This window comes from Stegostoma tigrinum, chromosome 28 (genome assembly GCF_030684315.1).
Source record: "Stegostoma tigrinum isolate sSteTig4 chromosome 28, sSteTig4.hap1, whole genome shotgun sequence".
Taxonomy (NCBI): domain Eukaryota; kingdom Metazoa; phylum Chordata; class Chondrichthyes; order Orectolobiformes; family Stegostomatidae; genus Stegostoma; species Stegostoma tigrinum.
Genome location: NC_081381.1, coordinates 43,463,836 through 43,481,804, shown reverse-complemented (window position 1 = coordinate 43,481,804; position 17,969 = coordinate 43,463,836). Strand labels below are relative to the sequence as shown.

Sequence of the window (17,969 nt, the reverse complement as noted above, 5' to 3'; positions counted from 1 at the left end):
GGCTCACCAGTGGAAGGCAGCAGTAGCCAGGTTCACGGCACCATGGCTGGCTCTGCTGTACAGAAGGGCGGGAAAAAGAGTGGAAGGGCGATAGTCATTGGGGATTCAATTGTAAGGGGAGTAGATAGGCGGTTCTGTGGTCGAAAACGGGACTCCCGAATGGCATGTTGTCTCCCAGGTGCACGGGTCAGGGATGTCTCCGATCGGCTGCAGAACATTCTGAAGGGGGAGGGCGAACAGCCAGTTGTCATGGTGCATATAGGCACCAATGATATAGGCAGAAAACGGGATGAGGTCCTACAAGCAGAATTTAGGGAGTTAGGAGCCAAGTTAAAAAGTAGGACCTCAAAGGTAGTAATCTCAGGATTGCTACCAGTGCCACGTGCTAGTCAGTGCAGAAGTGAAAGAATAGCTAGGATGAATGTGTGGCTTGAGAGATGGTGTAGGAAGGAGGGGTTCAGATTTTTGGGACATTGGAACTGGTTCTGGGGAAGGAGGGACTATTACAAATTGGACGGTCTACACTTGAACCGGACTGGAACCAATGTCCTTGGGGGTGCTTTTGCTAATGCTGTGGGGGGAGGGTTTAAACTAATGTGGCAGGGGGATGGGAGCCAAATATTGGACAGAAAAGAGGTAGAAACGAAAGCCTGTAGGGAAGTAGATAATGGAGTCAGTGTGACTAAAGGGAAAAGTAGTCGGGGAGCAGATGATGAACACAAAGGGACAGGTGGTCTGAGGTGCATTTGTTTTAATGCAAGAAGTGTAGTAGACAAGGCAGATGAGCTTAGGGCTTGTATCGGTATCTGGGGGTATGATGTTATTGCTATTACTGAGACTTGGTTGAGGGAAGGGCATGACTGGCAACTAGTTGTCCCAGGATATTGATGCTTCAGGCGGGATAGAGAGGGAGGTAAAAGGGGTGGAGGAGTTGCAGTAATGGTCAAAGACGATATCACAGCTGCACTGAAGGAGGGTCCCATGGAGGACTCAAGCAGTGAAGCAATATGGGTAGAACTCAGAAATAGGAAGGATGCAGTAACAACGCTGGGGCTGTACTACAGGCCTCCCAACAGCGAGCGTGAGATAGAGGTACAAATATGTAAACAGATAATGGAAAGGTGTAGGAGAAACAGGGTGGTGATGATGGGAGATTTTAATTTTCCCAACATTGACTGGGATTCACTCAGTGTTAGGGGTCAAGACGGAGCAGAATTTGTAAGGTGTGTCCAGGAGGGTTTTCTAGAGCTGTGTATATGTAGTCCAACTTGGGAAAGGGCCATACTGGACCTGGTGCTGGGGAATGAACCCAGCCAGGTGGTTGATATTACAGTAGGGGACTACTTTGGAAATAGCGACCACAATTCCGTAAGTTTTACAATACTCATGGACAAGGATAGGAGTGGTCCTAAAGGAAGAGTACTAAGCTGGGGGAAGGCCGACTATACCAAGATTCGGCAGGATCTGAGGACTGGAGATTGGGAGAAACTGTTTGAAGGTAAATCCACATTTGATATGTGGGAGGCTTTTAAGGAGAGGTTGATTAGCGTGCAGGAGAGAGATGTTCCTGTGAAAATGAGGAATAGAAAAGGCAAGATTAGGGAGCCATGGATGACAGGTGAAATTGTGAGACTAGCCAAGAGAAAAAAGGAAGCATACGTGAGATCTAGGTGACTGAAGACAGACGAAGCTTTGCAAGAATATCTGGAATGTAGAGCCAATCTGAAAAAAGGGATTAAGAGGGCTAAGAGAGGACATGAGATATTGCTGGCAAAAGTGGTTAAGGAAAATCCCAAAGCCTTTTATTCATATATAAAGAGCAAGAGGGTAACTAGAGAAATGATTGGCCCACTTAAGGACAAAGAAGGAAAGTTATGTGCTGAGTCAGAGAAAATGGGTGACATTCTTAACGAGTACTTTGCATTGGTATTCACCAAGGAGAGGGACATGACGGATGTTGAGGTTAGGGATAGATGTTTGCTTAGTCTAGGTCCAGTTGACATAAGGAAGGAGGAAGTGTTAGGTATCCTAAAAGACATAAAGGTCCCCAGGTCCGGATGGGATCTATCCCAGGTTACTGAGGGAATCGAGAGAGGAAATAGCCGGGGCCCTAACAGATATCTTTGCAGTGTCCTGGGTGAGGTCCCAGAGGACTGTAGACTTGCTAATGTTGTCCCCTTGTTTAAAAAAGGCATCAAGGATAATCCAGGTAATTATCGACCGGTGAGCCTGATGTCAGTGGTAGGGAAGCTACTGGAGAAGATACTGAGGGTTAGGATCTATTCCTATTTGGAAGACAAAGGGCTTATCAGTGATAGGCAACATGGTTTTGTGCAGGGAAGGTCATGTCTTACCAACTTAATAGAATTCTTTGAGGACGTGACTAAGTTGATTAATGAGGGAAAGGCTGTAGATGTCATATACACGGACTCCAGTAAGGCGTTTGATAAGGTTCCCCATGGCAGGCTGATGGAGAAAGTGAAGTCACGTGGGGTCCAGGGTGTGCTAGCTAGATGGATAAAAAACTGGCTGGGCAACAGGAGACAGAGGGTAGTAGTAGAAGGGAGTTTCTCAAATTGGAGACCTGTGACCAGTGGTGTTCCACAGGGATCTGTGCTGGGACCACTGTTGTTTGTGACATATGTAAATGATCTGGAGGAAGGTGTAGGTGGTCTGATCAGCAAGTTTGCTGATGACACTAAGATTGGTGGAGTAGCTGATGGTGAAGGGGACTGTCAGAAATTACAGCAGAATATAGATAGACTGGAGAGTTGGGCAGATAAATGGCAGATGGAGTTCAATCCGGGCAAATGCGAGGTGATGTATATTGGAAGATCAAATTCGAGGGCGAACTATACAGTAAATGGAAAAGTCCTCGGGAAAATTGATGAACAGAGAGATCTGGGTGTTCAGGTGCATTGTTTCCTGAAGGTGACAACGCACGTCAATAGAGTGGTCAAGAAGGCATATGGCATGCTTTCCTTCATTGGGCGGGGTATTGAGTACAAGAGTTGGCAGGTCATGTTGCAGTTGTATAGGACTTTGGTTCGGCCACATTTGGAGTACTGTGTGCAGTTCAGGTCGCCACATTACCAAAAGGATGAGGATGCTTTGGAGAGGGTGCAGAGGAGGTTCACCAGGATGTTGCCTGGTATGGAGGGTGCTAGCTATGAAGAGAGGTTGAATAGATTAGGATTATTTTCATTAGAAAGACGGAGATTGAGGGGGGACCTGATTGAGGTCTACAAAATCATGAGGAGTATAGACAGGGTGGATAGCAAAAAGCTTTTTCCCAGAGTGGGGAACGCAATTACTAGGGGTCATGAGTTCAAAGTGAGAGGAGGAAAGTTTAAGGGAGATATGCATGGAAAGTTCTTTACACAGAGGGTGGTGGGCGCCTGGAATGCGTTGCCAGCGGAGGTGGTAGACGCAGACACGTTAGCGTCTTTTAAGATATATTTGGACAAGTACATGGATGGGCAGGGAGCAAATGGACGCAGACCGTTAGAAAATAGATGACAGGTTAGACAGAGGATCTTGATCGGCGCAGGCTTGGAGGGCCAAAGGGCTGTTCCTGTGCTGTAGGTTTCTTTGTTCTTTAGTTCAGTTGGTGGTAATGAATATGTTGACTCCAAGATAATAAAATGTGAGGCTGGATGAACACAGCAGGCCAAGCAGCATCTCAGGAGCACAAAAGCTGACGTTTCGGGCCTAGACCCTTCATCAGATGTTGACTCCATCTTTTTATGTCAGGTCTTGGTCTGCTTGAGCAAAATCCACTTACTTGAGTCTTCCACTTCCGTTTAAATGGATTGCTCCCTATTCAGGTGGTAGAAACCAGCCTTAACTGCTTTCCTTTACATGAGATGCAAATGGTTTGTATTGTTACCTGAAATGATAACTTGTCCTGTTGATTATTCGTGATATTTGGAGCTGCATTGAATGCTGTTTTTTTGTGTACGTCCATTTACTAAGTTATGCACCTGTGAATTAGTCTTTTAAAATCTTTGCTCTGTAGTTTGTGAAAAAATAGGTGCAGGATTTTGAAACACAGGTCAAACTGATGCCTACCTGATCAGCTGAGTATTTCTAGCAATTTTTGTTTTAATTTGAAAAAGTAAAATTTCTAATTCACTTGATTTGTTAAATTTTGAGAACAACTTGCATTTGTCCAGACCACTAGAGGAATGATTCCTGGTACATAGTTCCAAGAGAGTAGTGGTTTCTGGATCCAAGACAAAAATAATTAATTTTATTTACATGCTGTGACCTAATGACTAGCAGCGTTAACAGTATTTTAACAGTAACTGTTCTTGCAGGTAGTGGACGAACCACAGAGGAAGCTTGGAACACTGTTCCAGTGTCTAAGAGCAGCAGGACGATTGACCCCAGCAAGTTCCCAAAAATTACCAAAGTATGAGCATTATTGCAAGTACCTGAAAGTTCTTTGATGCGGTCGTATATTGGCAACCGAGGCTGTTAGGATGATCTAATATACAGCGATATGCATTGATACAGGCATTTTTTACTGTTACTATGTCGATCAGAATCTGTGGTATACAGATTTAAGGACTGATTGTGTATGATAGTTGAATCTAGGTTATATTATGTGCCAAAGCCTTGGTCCATTTATTTGCCTGCCTGTAACCATGCTCCACCTGAGGTTGGTAATTTATTGCGTACAAAGCCAATGAAGATTAAGTAGTTTATCTAAGATATTTAGATGTTGACAGAAGGTGAAAGCTATTAGTTTGCTAATGACACTCAGTTTTGGGGACATGAGGAAGATTGTAGAAATTTACAGGGAGATGCTAATATTGCAGATAAGTGTAAAGTATTGTATTATGGTGGGAAGAATGGAAATTAAATAGCAGCCAAGCTGTAAGACTCTTAACAGGATAAAATAATGGTAGCCTGTCAAGGCATGTCAATACGTGTATTAAGAGCACAGGGAGAAATGGTTAGAAAGGAGGCAAATAGAATTCTGATTTTCAGATATAGGTACATTGCCTATAGAAGTTATGAAGTGATGTTTGAATTGTACAAGCCATTAGTTGGATTGGGGTTGAGGCTTTAAATGTCATATTCAAGGATGTGCGAGGGAAGGAGAGTATTCCCAAGATTCTATAGAATATTAACAGGAATGAGGGGTTGGAATTACTGAAGAAAATCTAAGTCTCTTTTTAAAATAGGAATGTAATAGAAGGTTTGTAAAATGACGAAGAATTTCAAGAGAATAAACAGTGAACAATTGTTGCCACTTCTCTAATCAAATGTTGGTACACAAACTGAAGGTTATTATTCTAGAAAACAGAGACTGGATTCTTTTTCCCCCACTCAAAAAGCAGTGAAGCTATTATTGCGGGAGTTGGACAAATATTTTGAAAGGAAGCTGATCGAAGGACATTTAGTTGAACATTTGTGGTAAAGATTTGCGCAAGCATGATAGGCTAAATTTTCCAATGTCTCAAATTCTGCAGTTGTAACTGCAGAAGCTTTCGAGTCTATATTATACTCTATGCTTTTTGTTTTATGAAAACAGTTTAGCCACAAAGTGTGGTTGTATTGACATGTTTATTTGATGCTGTGGTTTTGATTCACAGTGCAGTACACATTTCTGGTGCTGGCACACATTCTTGAAATGACGGTAGCACAGGAACATAGATTGTGCGGGAAAAGTTGAGGGTTGCACTGATTGTAATGTTGCTTATGTGAGTTGGCATTATCATTTTTGACCTGAATGTTCCAGTAGGTGCCCTATCTAAACCTGGTACAAGTAAACACGCATCCGGTGCTGATTAATATTTACTCACTAGACAAGTGTTACTTGTCAAGGATTACTCTCATATTGCGATCCCCATCTCTATTTTAGTCCCAGTATTTCTCCTAAATAGACTAATTAGATGACCTGGCAAATTATTTCTCTGATCTAAAGACATGAATGCCAAATTTACTCTGACAATTGAATGGTTAAGATTGAAAGTTTCATATTGTGGTTATTTAATAAATTGGGAAAAGGGAGAGGATGACACTGAAAGTACATGATGTCATTAGCTGGTTAGTGCCTAGTTAAGTACATCCAAATGAAACGAGACTGTTTTGGGCCACGGATACATTTTGATTCAAGTCTAACAAGCCAGTCCAATAAAAGCAATTGTGGTCATGGTGATTTAATTTGTGCTTGATGGGGAATCTTTCTAAATTATTCCAACCTGAAATGCCAGTGCTGGAAAATGGACATTTTTGCTACCACTATCAATATTCAGCTTCACTTTATTAAGCCTGGTCAACGTTAAATGTTAACTTAATTAAGTGTTAAATCCCCAAGTATGTGCCCCAATCCAATCTGTCTTTGGCTCAAAATCATGAAACTCCTTCCCTAACATTGCCTTGGCTGTATTTACACTGTATGGACTGCAGCAGTTCAAATAGTGCCTGACCACCTCCATCCAATTACAATTAGAGATGGGCAATAAATGCTGACATTAGTAGCAGCACCCATATATCACAATAAGATAAATCCTCACAGACTGTGCTCTTACAACAACAGAGTTGTTCCCCATGCGAGCCAGTAACAACAATGCTTAGTAAGCTGACAATCATCCTTTTGAAATCACAGGATTGCAATTTCTTAACTAATTTCAGGCTATTCAGTTTGCAGATAATGGGTAAATATAAATGTGTCCCTTAGTGTAAATTAGATTCAATCCAGAATGGGAAAAGAAAGCAAAATACTACTAGAATAGTAATAGTTGTAAGACGTGTTTTTTTTAAATTTTCAATAGTATAAGGAACAGCAAATAGATTGAAATGTTATAAAGGTCACCAAGCCTTGCATCTGTTGCTCTGGTGATTTTTCTTCCTTTGTTTAACATTTTTGTTGGCTTCATCAGCTCAGGAACCATCATATTGCAATGCATTTAGCTGTCTCTTTCCTGTGTAAGCCTAACTAACAGTTATTTCCTTTCCAACCCAGATATTCATCAATCTCTTCTCAAGGAATTAATCAACACAGCATTGATTTCTTTAACTGAGAAGTTGTTCCAACTAGTCCTTATTCTGGGAAGGGAATTCTTTCTAAGCCTCCATTGTTTTCAAACTTATTATTAGTGTGTTTGTTCTATAGTTTTGAGTTCCAAATCACTAAATTAAAGGTAACAAACTATGAAGCTGGATGAACACAGCAGGCCAAGCAGCATCTCAGGAGCACAAAAGCTGACTTTTCGGGCCTAGACCCTTCATCCAGTTTCATCCAGTGTTCATCCAGCTTCACACTTCGTTATCTTGGATTCTCCAGCATCTGCAGTTCCCGTTATCTCTGACTAAATTAAAGGTGTTTCCTTTCCCTGCAGTTTCATTCTTAGTTACCATATGGTCCTTAAATATAATTGCCAAATAATGTGCAACAATTTTGTACAAAGCATAAAATGAATTTTTAAAACATAATTTATGCTTGATAACATATTGCAATAATTTATTATCAATTCTGCTCATCTGCACCTAAATCTCTTCACATGTATGTCAGGTAATTACCATTCTGTAGTTTATGCAAGTTGATTTTACACTTTTCAATACTTTCGTATTGATCAAAGCAGTTAGAAGATGTCTCGGGTTTCAGAGAAATCCAAGTCCTTATACATCACCACAATCATCTTAAAATCCAAAAACCTGTACTTGCTAATAATTATTAAAATGCTGTCTAAGTTGTAATTATTAATAAATGTGAATTAAAACATTAGGTCCACGTTCACTACAAGACTGTTCCTCTTAAAAGGCCTAATTAGCTGCTGTTCCTTTTATGGGATCTGTCAATTAATGGATGGTTTCTGATAAGGGATGTGCTAATTATTGCGGGGTTCCTGTTGTGAATTTTGAATTAATGATACCATAACAGCACCGATCGAATGATTTTTTTTGTCCCCTTTTCTTTCTATTCTCTTGGAAATGTTGGCACACACAAGAGTGTAGTTCCAAGGATGTCAGGGGTCCAAGGGAGTGTCGGTAAGACAAACCCCAATTTGCCCATATGTGTACTTTTCAGTAGGGAGCAGGAGCAGAGCTTGAGTCTTTCCTTTTACATGCTGGGGAATAACTTGGAATAACTAACTTGGCACTAAAATGGTGTGTTGTTATTCTTGGTCAAATGATTTAGCACTGCCCCAAGTCAGTTTACAAAGCAGTCAGGCTTTTCCTTGTTAGGCGAAGCCCTCTGAACACCGTACTTCTACGTAAGTAGTAGAATCATGCCTTCTGTGAACTTGATAGTGCAAACTGATTCTGTGATTGTCAGAACATAGGTTTTAAAGTTGTTTCTTGTAAATATGCAGGGAAAGGAGGAGTGTGAGAAAGTGTTTTGACCTGTTCAGTATTGTCATCAATACGTTCTCAGGATTTTCAAAGTGTTCTCTTGCTTTATTTTGTCCCTTAGCCTGCCACTGATGATAAAATTCAGTTGGGACCAGGATGTCGATTAGGTAGCTGGGGTAAGGGCAGCAGTGGAGGAGTGAAAACTAATGAAACTGGTAAGTGAGAAGTGAGATTGTTACTGTCGTGATGATTTTGCATGTTATTTGTAAACGTAGTCTTTGAAAACTCAGGTTATACTATTTTACAACATACATCGCTGGTCCTATAATCCATTTTATTAGCTAATGGGAAAATGTTTTGAAATGGATCTTTGAAACTCAGGAAAAGCAGATTAGAGAAAAATTCTGTATTGATCACTATTTTTGTGATTTTCAGAGTAGTAGTTTAAAGACAAAGCTACCTTATATTCTCCTGTTTCAAATGCACTTCTTGATCATGTTGGCATGAATAATTCTGCAAAAATGATGAAAATAGATTTTTTTAACTCATTCTATATTCATACATCTCTTGTTGCTGTTCCCCACTTGACATTTTACCCTGCAAAGGAATTATTAACCCTACTTCTATCAAAATGAACAACCTTACACTTAATAATGAATTTTACTTGCCATTTATTCATTCTCCCTACCAGCTACTTATTCATGTTTTGGTGCAGTCAGTTCCTGTAAGCTGACCTCAGGTGGTGATAATGTAATTTAAACTGGTACTACTGTGACATATTGAAGGGGTGCTGCAAGGTTAGAGGAGTTTTTTCCCTGATTACATGTAAGGGTGAAATGTAAACGTAAAGAGTCGCATCCACCCAATCTAGAAGATCCAAAGGTCAATTTAAAGATAAACTTGACATTTTCTAAGTATCCTGAACAGTACTTCTCCCCTCAACCAATCCTATCTTGTTTGATATTTTGGATTTTTGACGCTCGTATCAGCTACTGTGTTTGTTTACATGATTTGATGCACTTGGGACATCCTGGCAGTGCATTGAGCAGATGTAGAAATGTTAGTTGATTCTTGATACCCATCATTTTAAGCCTAGAAAGCAAAAATCTCTTTATTACATTTCAGAATCGTCACGAACAACAAGTTTGAATAGATTCTCTGTACTACAGCAGACTGCCCCTCCTTCTGATTCAGATGCACGCAGGGCACTACCTAGGTGAGTGCTGACTGTTGAAGGTAGTGAAGAAAATCTTCGATAACCTTTGGAACGCTATTAGAAACAGCACAGTGGGGCAACATTGTTGCTCACTTAATCTTTAGGGTTATTTTTATCTTAGTTCTGTTTTATTTTATTCTTCAGCTGATGCTGGTAGGCACATAGTAAACTGGCTTTATGTTAAAATCCAAGCTTCAGGAGAAAAAGAAAATTAAAAGTGCTAGAACCAACTTGCAGGTTCAGCTCATCAACTCAGCGCGGCTCCTCAACAGCATTTTCCAGACCTGAAATCTCTGCCATCTAGAAGGACAATGACAGCAGATACATGGAAACACCACCAACTACAAGTTCCTCTCCAAATCTCTCTCAAATCTGACTCAGATGATGTAACTGTTCCTTCATTGTTGCTGGGTCAAAACCCTAGAATCCCTTCCTGTCTGACAGTACTGTGGGATTTTCTACACTGCATTGACTATAATGCTTCAAGAAGGAGGCTCAACACCCCTTTCTTAAGGGCAGTTATGGATAGGTCATAAATGCTGGCCTTGTCAATGAAGTCCATATCACATGAAAGAATGAACAAAGAGCAAGGTGTTTTTTCTGACCAAAGGCCATCCACCTGAAATATTAGCTGTACTTTTTTCTTTCTCCACCCTTACTGCCTGCCCTGAGTGTTTCTAGCATTATCTGCTTTTCCAATATCTGCAGTAGTTTGCTTGACAGGACAACAATGCCAAGCTGGCTACTTTAGATAACACTCCCATATTTGTTTCCTTGCCTTCATGTCCACATAGGCCCATTCGAAGTCAATGAAAGATCTTTTCAGCTTAGGACCGCACTACTCTGAAAAAATCTGACCTTGAAAACTAAGCAGATCCAGGCTGATTATTAAGAGTTGTTGTAGCACAAGGGTAGTGTCTGGGTCTGCAGGTGCAGTTCAAGTCCCATTGCTGAGGAAGTGTTTTATAACATCTCCTAACAGATTAACAACTTACCAACAAGACCTGTTCAGCCCCTTCGTTTTCTGATTGCGCTTCTAATCAGGTAACCAAAGAGCTGAATTTCAAGAAAGATAACTTTGTAATGTTGAGGTGCAATTTCTGGGAGTATTGGCAACTAGGAAATTGCCACTGTGCCAGTTTTGTGGCATAATTTTGTTCTTATTGGGTATAATAATGTAATTATAGACTGGACCAATCAAGTTGGTAAAAGGTAGTCGATAAGATGAGTTTGTTGAATGTTTTTGTTAGAACTGCATGGAGCAATATATTTTTGGAGTCAACACAGGATAAAAACATTTTAGATCTAGTATCAGGTACTGAGGCATCAGTAATTAGTAATTTTTTTTCAACTGAGAAATGGTGATTGTCATACATGTGAATTGCACATTAAGTTTGACATTCATATAATTGAGTCCCCAACAAAAATCTTCAAACCAACGTTATTGGGAAGAGAGGAGAGCTGGATAAGGTTGATTGAGTTTTGGGGTCTCAACCTGCTAAGTTCAAATTTAATTTTTATAGATTGAAGAACAAGTATTTCTTTCTATGTACTGTTATAGCTTCCCCAGGCATGCCTAAGGCACAAAGACTTTTTTCTCCACAAGAAGCTTGCTTCACTTGTACAGGACTTTGGTCAGACCACACCTAGAATACTGCATGCAGTTTTGGTCTCCATATATACAGAAAGATATACTTGCTTTGGAGGCTGTTAATTCTTGGGTTCAGAGAGTAGTCCTCTGCTGAGAGGCTGAGTATATCGGAAATTATATATATTGTCACATTAATAAGAATGAGTAGTGATCTGCTTTGAATGTACAGTATTTTAAAGGGAATTTACAGGATTGACTTTAAGGTTGATTCCTCTGGGAGTCTAGGATATGAGTGCAAGGTCTTGGGAAAGGGACCAATCACTTAGGACTGTGATAAGGAGAGATTTCTTCTCTCAAAGGGTTATGAATTTATGGAACCATGCAACTCAGACATCTGTGAATGTTCCATCATTGAGTCTGTACAAGGCTAAGAGAGACAAATTTTTGGTGTTTCATGGAGTCGGGGAGTTTGGGAAGCAGGCAGGAAAATAGAGTTGAAACTGACTTATCATATTGAATGGAGGAATAGGCATGGCAAGCCTTGTGGTCTGTGCTTCCTATTTCTTACGTTCTTTTATAAAATTATGTTCTTGGGAAGTTGTCCTAATCATTATGAGCTGGATTTAAACTTGAATACTAGAGACAAATGAAATTCCATCGCCTAATTCCCATCTTTAATTGTGAAAGTGGATGGGGTATTCTTTCTACATATGAAGTAAGTTTAAGTATATTGATTTTAATAAAGCTACTTCTCCTTCTCTAATATCACTTACTTGAGAAAGTATATATATGGTTGCTGACTTAAATTCAGACATGGAATTGGGGGGAAAACAGGCTCAAATCTTAGAAGTGCCAACACATTGGAAAGATAGAGAAGTATTGATCAATTTCAGGATATCATTTAATTCTGGTATTTCCTCCTTACCAAAGTGGTGATTAATGAAAAATAGCTTCAAAATAACATTAATGCCTGTATCTTAGAATTAAGCAGCAACTTCTCAATTCCAACAACATTTATGAAACAAGCTTCATTTAAATCTACAATTACCACATAATTTTGAAGTTGCCATTAATCATTTGATTGAACCCAGCCATTGTTGAACGTACGTTGAGGATATGTATTCTGAAGAAGCATTATATTAGACTCAGACATTACACTGTTTCTCTTTCATGATGCTCTCACAGCTGCTGAGTATTTTCAGCATTTTCTGCTTCTTTTAATATGAGAGAACAATCATTTTGCAAAGCATTACTCCTTCAATAAAACCACACAGTTCACCTTTGGAGTTTATGAATGCATATTACTTTATACTGTTATTTCTTTGCTCTGTTGTTATTTGAGATTAGATAAATTATAATTTTATAATACAAAAATTGTGATCTTTTTCCTTTCCTCCATTGTTATCCAAATAGTCGAAGCAGCACTGGAAGGGAGAAGAGCGATAAACCAACTCGGCCAGCTATCTCACAAGTGAGCAGTAACAAGGAGCTGCTTGATGATAGAACACGAGAAGAAGAGAGGAGAGAAGTCCTTGAAATTGTACAGCACACCACAGGTACCTCAGAGGAGAAGAGTTTTGATGGAGACAAGAACCGGACTAAGGAAAATGGTAATTTGAAATCTCTGTATCTTGTAGTGCACTTGATGCTCAGATCGTAACCAACATGAAACTAGGCTTTGAATCAAGAATGACTGTTGGATCTTATTATTACTATTCATTAGGAAATCTAATGTTATTAAAACTTGAAGCTGCAACCTCTGTACTTAATTTTTGTGAAATCTCACATCCAGACCTACAATTCTAATTAGAACACTACTCTCAAGGGCAGCACAAAGCATTCATCATATTTGGTGATGAGAAAAAAATATTGTTGAATTGCCTCAAATAATATACATCATGTCAGGACGCCTCTCAAAGTATTACTTGGTGTTTACTTTGAGCCCTTCCTCACATGTTCACGTTCCTTGCAATCATAGTGAACATCCACAATGTGGTTTTTTTTATTACCACTACTCATTTCCTGACCGAAGCATTGAGAATACTGAAATAAACTATTACAGAGGCATTTAGGAACTCTTTCAGCAATTATCCTAGAATTTATGTTTGTTTTAAAAACATCTGATTTGATCTGTTTTGATGAGAATCAGTTTATTGGTGGGCAATGAATTTAATAAGAAAAGATAATGTTAACGCAGCCTTCCACAGAAATTGCTCATATGCCAGTTCGTGTTTGTTGGTAGCCGCCTGGGTTTGGAGCTAGATTCCATACTGTTCCAGATTTGGCTGAGTTCTGTCCGATCTTCTAACTTCTAAACCTCCTCTCCTAGTGTTAGTTGTTTACAGAAGTTTTAATGCTGCACCGCATCTACTTAGCAGTTCGCCTTCCCATCCTCTGATCCGTGTGTGCATGTAGCCTTACTCCATTTCAGACTTGCAATTTATTTCATTTGCATGATACACGGGGTTTCTGCAACCTTTTGCTGGTTCCATGGCAACAATGACAAGAAAACAATCTGCTGTGGATAAAACTATATATCCACTTCCAGCTTTTGCATGTTGCAGGAGCTTCCAAACGATCCCTCTGCCATGTTGGATATGATAAATCATGGCTGCCAGCTTACCACCTGCATTAGACTTCAGAAAATTTGAGCAAAAGAGCTAAAGTCAGTGGAACACAGAGTGAGAGACATGTATAAGAGAACAGATATTGGAGATAAAAGACATGGAATCAAGAGCTTGAGAAGAGAAATGTCTAAACAAGGAACTACGAGGTTGTATAGAGACACATAATGTCAAAGAAGAATGTACACTTTTGTCTTGTGCCAACTCAACTGAAAATAAACTGGCCTTTTATTGAATAGAACACTGCAGTGTCTCGGTTGTTAGAGGTCATGTCACTGAGAGTTGTGGATTATATGGTCCCAAGTCAATTTTGTAGTAAGTTAGTTGATCGTGAATAAGTTGACAGTAGTTTGGTTAAATTTGGCTGTGTGCCTGAGAGCAAGGGACAGAAAAATCGTGCGGAGATCCTTCACACTATTGAGTGATGCCTTGCTAGGAGTCTGTTGGGTGTTTGCCAAATGAGGACCAGTTTGGATTTGGCTGTGACCAATCATTGCCATGAAAATAACATAGCTACAGTCATTGAAATAGGAGAGGATTTATTCATAAACCTTCAATTCCAAAATAGATGTAGACGTTGGTAATATTTATGTTCGTGCAATAAAATCTTCCTTAAGAGCCAATAGGGGATTCTGGTATCAGAGATAATAGGATCTGACGAAGGGCCTAGGCCTGAAACATCAGCTTTCCTGTTCCTAAGATGCTGCTTGGACTGCTGTGTTCATCCATTTCTACATCTTGTTATCAGGGGATTCTGATGTTTGGCAAGGGATGTCTGATAAAGTTTTTAAAGTGCATATCGGAGAGAATGGCTGTTCTGATGCCAACAATAAGTGGATTACTTGGTCTGATGACATTGCTGTGATAAGCTGCATGACATTGCTGTGATTAGCTGTTGTTGTTAAGATCTGCCGCCTGGGTAAGAATTTGCAGAAATAATCCCTTGCCCATAGTATTCAAAAAGTAAAATGTAAGATTTTAAATATGTGGCTATAACTTGAATTTACAGTAATTTTGTTTTCCATGCATGTGATGAAGCACATCAGTGATTTAGTAGCTTTTGATAGTATGTGTAGAACATCATTGGAAATTTATTTAGGAATATATAGGAAATTCTGAAATTTATTCTTTTTTGCAGCAAAGCCTGAAGTATTTTCTGCTGATGCTGCATCCAGAGCTGATCTATCTGAAGAGGAGATGGAGAAGAAATCAAAATCCATTATTGATGAATTTTTACACATTAATGATTATAAGGTGAGTCTTTGCAGGATTTCAATCACTATGGTTTAGAATCAATTATCAAATGTAAGAATTTTACAACATTACTCACTAACGTTCTTCCATAATTACTGAATTGAATTGTTTTTCTACATTTGAAGGTTAGTTCTGGAGATGTCAGGTTTTCTTTATGTTGGAGAATTGGAATCTGAATGTGAAATGTTGCCAGACAGCTCTTTGTCTTTTGTTCACCACACTATCAGTAATGGGATAACGAATTGGTGTTCTCTTCTCATGGAAAAGAAGGGAAGCTGACAGATGTCTAATCATGATCTTTGAAATTATGAAAGGTTCTGATTGAGTAGGCACAGGAATGTTTCTACTTGTCATTGTAAGATAGTCACAAAGAAATCATGTAGAAAAATAATGAAGGATCAGTTTTACCCACATAATGGGGCAAATGTGGAATTCGCTACTTCAGGAAGTAGCTTTGATGAATGGTTTAGAATCGTTTAAGATAAAGTGAAATATTCTACAGGAGGAGAGTAGTAATAGAGGATTAGAAAAAAGGTCACTTGAATGCATTATTTCCTCTTAGACCAGGCAAGACACAGATTCCTTTGTTTGAACACTTATTCATGTATGCATGGAAGGTGTACACTTCAAGAAAACAGCATACAGCTCAGATATTTATTATAAGAACAAGGCTTTTACACAATTTTTCCAGATACCAAGCTTCTAATCGAATCTTCCCACAGATAATTTCCAATCAAAAGGTTGCACTTTTACTCAGCCTTATCTGTACCAATTCGTTTAAATAGTTATCATTGCAAATTAGTACATGATTGTTGGCTGATCATATTTAACTAATATTTGAATATACTATCCAATATAATTGCATGTATGCACCTTGCCCCACCCCCCCCCCCATGCCCCAATGCAGTATGTGCTTCTGATCACAGAAAAACCTGAACTGCTCAGTTCCCCATTTAGTTGTGCTGATAGTTAAGCAAGGAAGGATGAGAGGAGGGTCAACTAGAGCAGAAATAGTGGGACAGACTGGTTCCAATCCAGTTTCTTGTCTTCCATACCCTAAAATACCTATCCGTTGTTCAGCAGTATTAGCAAATTGATTTGGCTATTTAAAGCCAAATTCCTCTGCACTCCCAATCTGGTCCAGTTTCATGATAAATTTTAACTTCATTTTTTAATGGCCACTACTCTTAAAGCTATGTTGAAGCAGGAAACCAGAAAGAGAGAAGAGGAAGAAAAGAAACTTAAAGAGAAAACATAATCTAAGTTATCAAGACAAGTAAACATCAAAGGCGGGGAACTCATTGAGTTCACGATTTGAAAGTTGTCCTTTCCAAATCCATTTCTACCAGATATGATCTAATTTTTGCTCAAAAACATCTTTTCTTTTTCCTAAGGCAAATGTTAGCAATTGGTATAACAGAGACAAGTGTGAAAATAATTCAGACATAATGTTTAATTTGATTGTTTTCCATTTTCAGGAAGCAGTCCAGTGCGTAGATGAATTGAATTCACTGAATCTGCTCCATGTCTTTGTGAGAGTTGGTGTGGAGTCAACATTGGAGAGGAGTCAGATAACAAGAGAACACATGGGACAGCTTTTCTATCAGTTGATACACTCGGAAAAGCTACCCAGGAATGAATTTTTCAAAGGGTGTGTGATACTTGAAGAAAATGAATGTGCAATGAGTCCTTATATTTTAACGTTGGGACTTACGGGACTTCAGAAAGAGAGTGGAATCTTATGATTCTGTGCAAAAATAATAATATTGTCGCATTTGTTAAACGCATATCAACATACTACACCTGCAATGTTTTATAAAAATAACCAGTTTTTCTGACACGGGGAATGCTTAGACCTCAAGGGAACTCCACAGTTAGTGGCCCTGGTATTTAATGTTCACATGAAAAACCACTTCACGCATTTTATCACGATTTACCTGAGTTGCTTGCAGCAACCAAGTACTGAGCAAAGCTTTGTAATCACAGGATCAGGAATTTAACTGGATATTAAGCTGTTCCTTGCAGCCAATTGGATGTTAAGGATGAGAAGCGATTGCAATTTAACAAATGATGAATTTAATTGTCTCACTTATTACTCCTTCCTGCTTATATATTATGCAATTTACATACTGCTGTTCTGCTTTGTATCACCACAGTGTTTTGTAAATTCTTGAATTCATTTTTGGGATCTAAATTTAATTAATTCCATTCAAATTTAAGTGTGATTTACGATCAGGACTGTAAACCTCAAATGGACATCAGGGTTGTGGCTGAAAACCAGTGCTTCAAGTGCAGTGTACTTCATGTAAACCTAGGACCAAACATGTACATTGATCTGTAATAACCCAAAATGGCAAATGCAGACCTGCATCTAACTGAGTAACATGCTGGGTGAGCTGTTCATTTGCATAATTCCCTGACTGTGAGGATTGAGATGTTATTTTGAAGGGGAGCTTGGGAGCTGCAAGAGGATCAGAAAGAAGTCTATCATGTCTCAAGTGTCACACTGTTGTGATTTCTTTCCTGTCAATATATTAGAGTGGCAGACTGTATATTCTACAGTTTTTCTTATAAATGGATGCTTTTATTCTCTCATTATCTGAAATATTGTGACTAACAGTAATTATTCTATTTCTTCTCAGGTTTTTAGAACTCTTGGAATTGGCAGAGGATATGGCCATTGATATACCACATATATGGCTGTACCTGGGTGAACTTGTGACACCCATGTTACAAGAAGGAGGAATCTCTATGAGAGAATTATTTACGTAAGAAGTCTTAAGGAAATCTAGTAGTCCACTGCTCAGATGATGATGCAATTTGTTGGAATAGTTATTTGTAGATGTTAAAGATAGTTAATGTCTGATCTTGATTGGCATGTTTCTGCCATTGCTTTTCTGACAGCCAGAAGTTTTATTCTAGATTTTTTTTAGCAAATAGTCAAGTTTTTGTTCAGGTCTTCAAAATTTATGTCAAC

General features: G+C 39.0%; 1 protein-coding gene across 19 annotated transcripts in view; it reads left to right on the top strand.

Moving 5' to 3' along the window:
• Window positions 1-17,969, top strand: part of LOC125466588 (eukaryotic translation initiation factor 4 gamma 3-like) — a 327,506-nt gene that overhangs the window by 287,226 nt on the left and 22,311 nt on the right. For all 19 annotated transcript variants that reach the window (XM_048561256.2, XM_059655645.1, XM_048561270.2 and 16 more), the window contains 7 exons: window positions 4,320-4,414; window positions 8,429-8,522; window positions 9,433-9,523; window positions 12,528-12,724; window positions 14,877-14,992; window positions 16,471-16,643; window positions 17,635-17,760. In XM_048561256.2, the coding sequence (XP_048417213.1) occupies window positions 4,320-4,414; window positions 8,429-8,522; window positions 9,433-9,523; window positions 12,528-12,724; window positions 14,877-14,992; window positions 16,471-16,643; window positions 17,635-17,760 (892 nt within the window). The remainder of the gene's footprint in view (window positions 1-4,319; window positions 4,415-8,428; window positions 8,523-9,432; window positions 9,524-12,527; window positions 12,725-14,876; window positions 14,993-16,470; window positions 16,644-17,634; window positions 17,761-17,969) is intronic.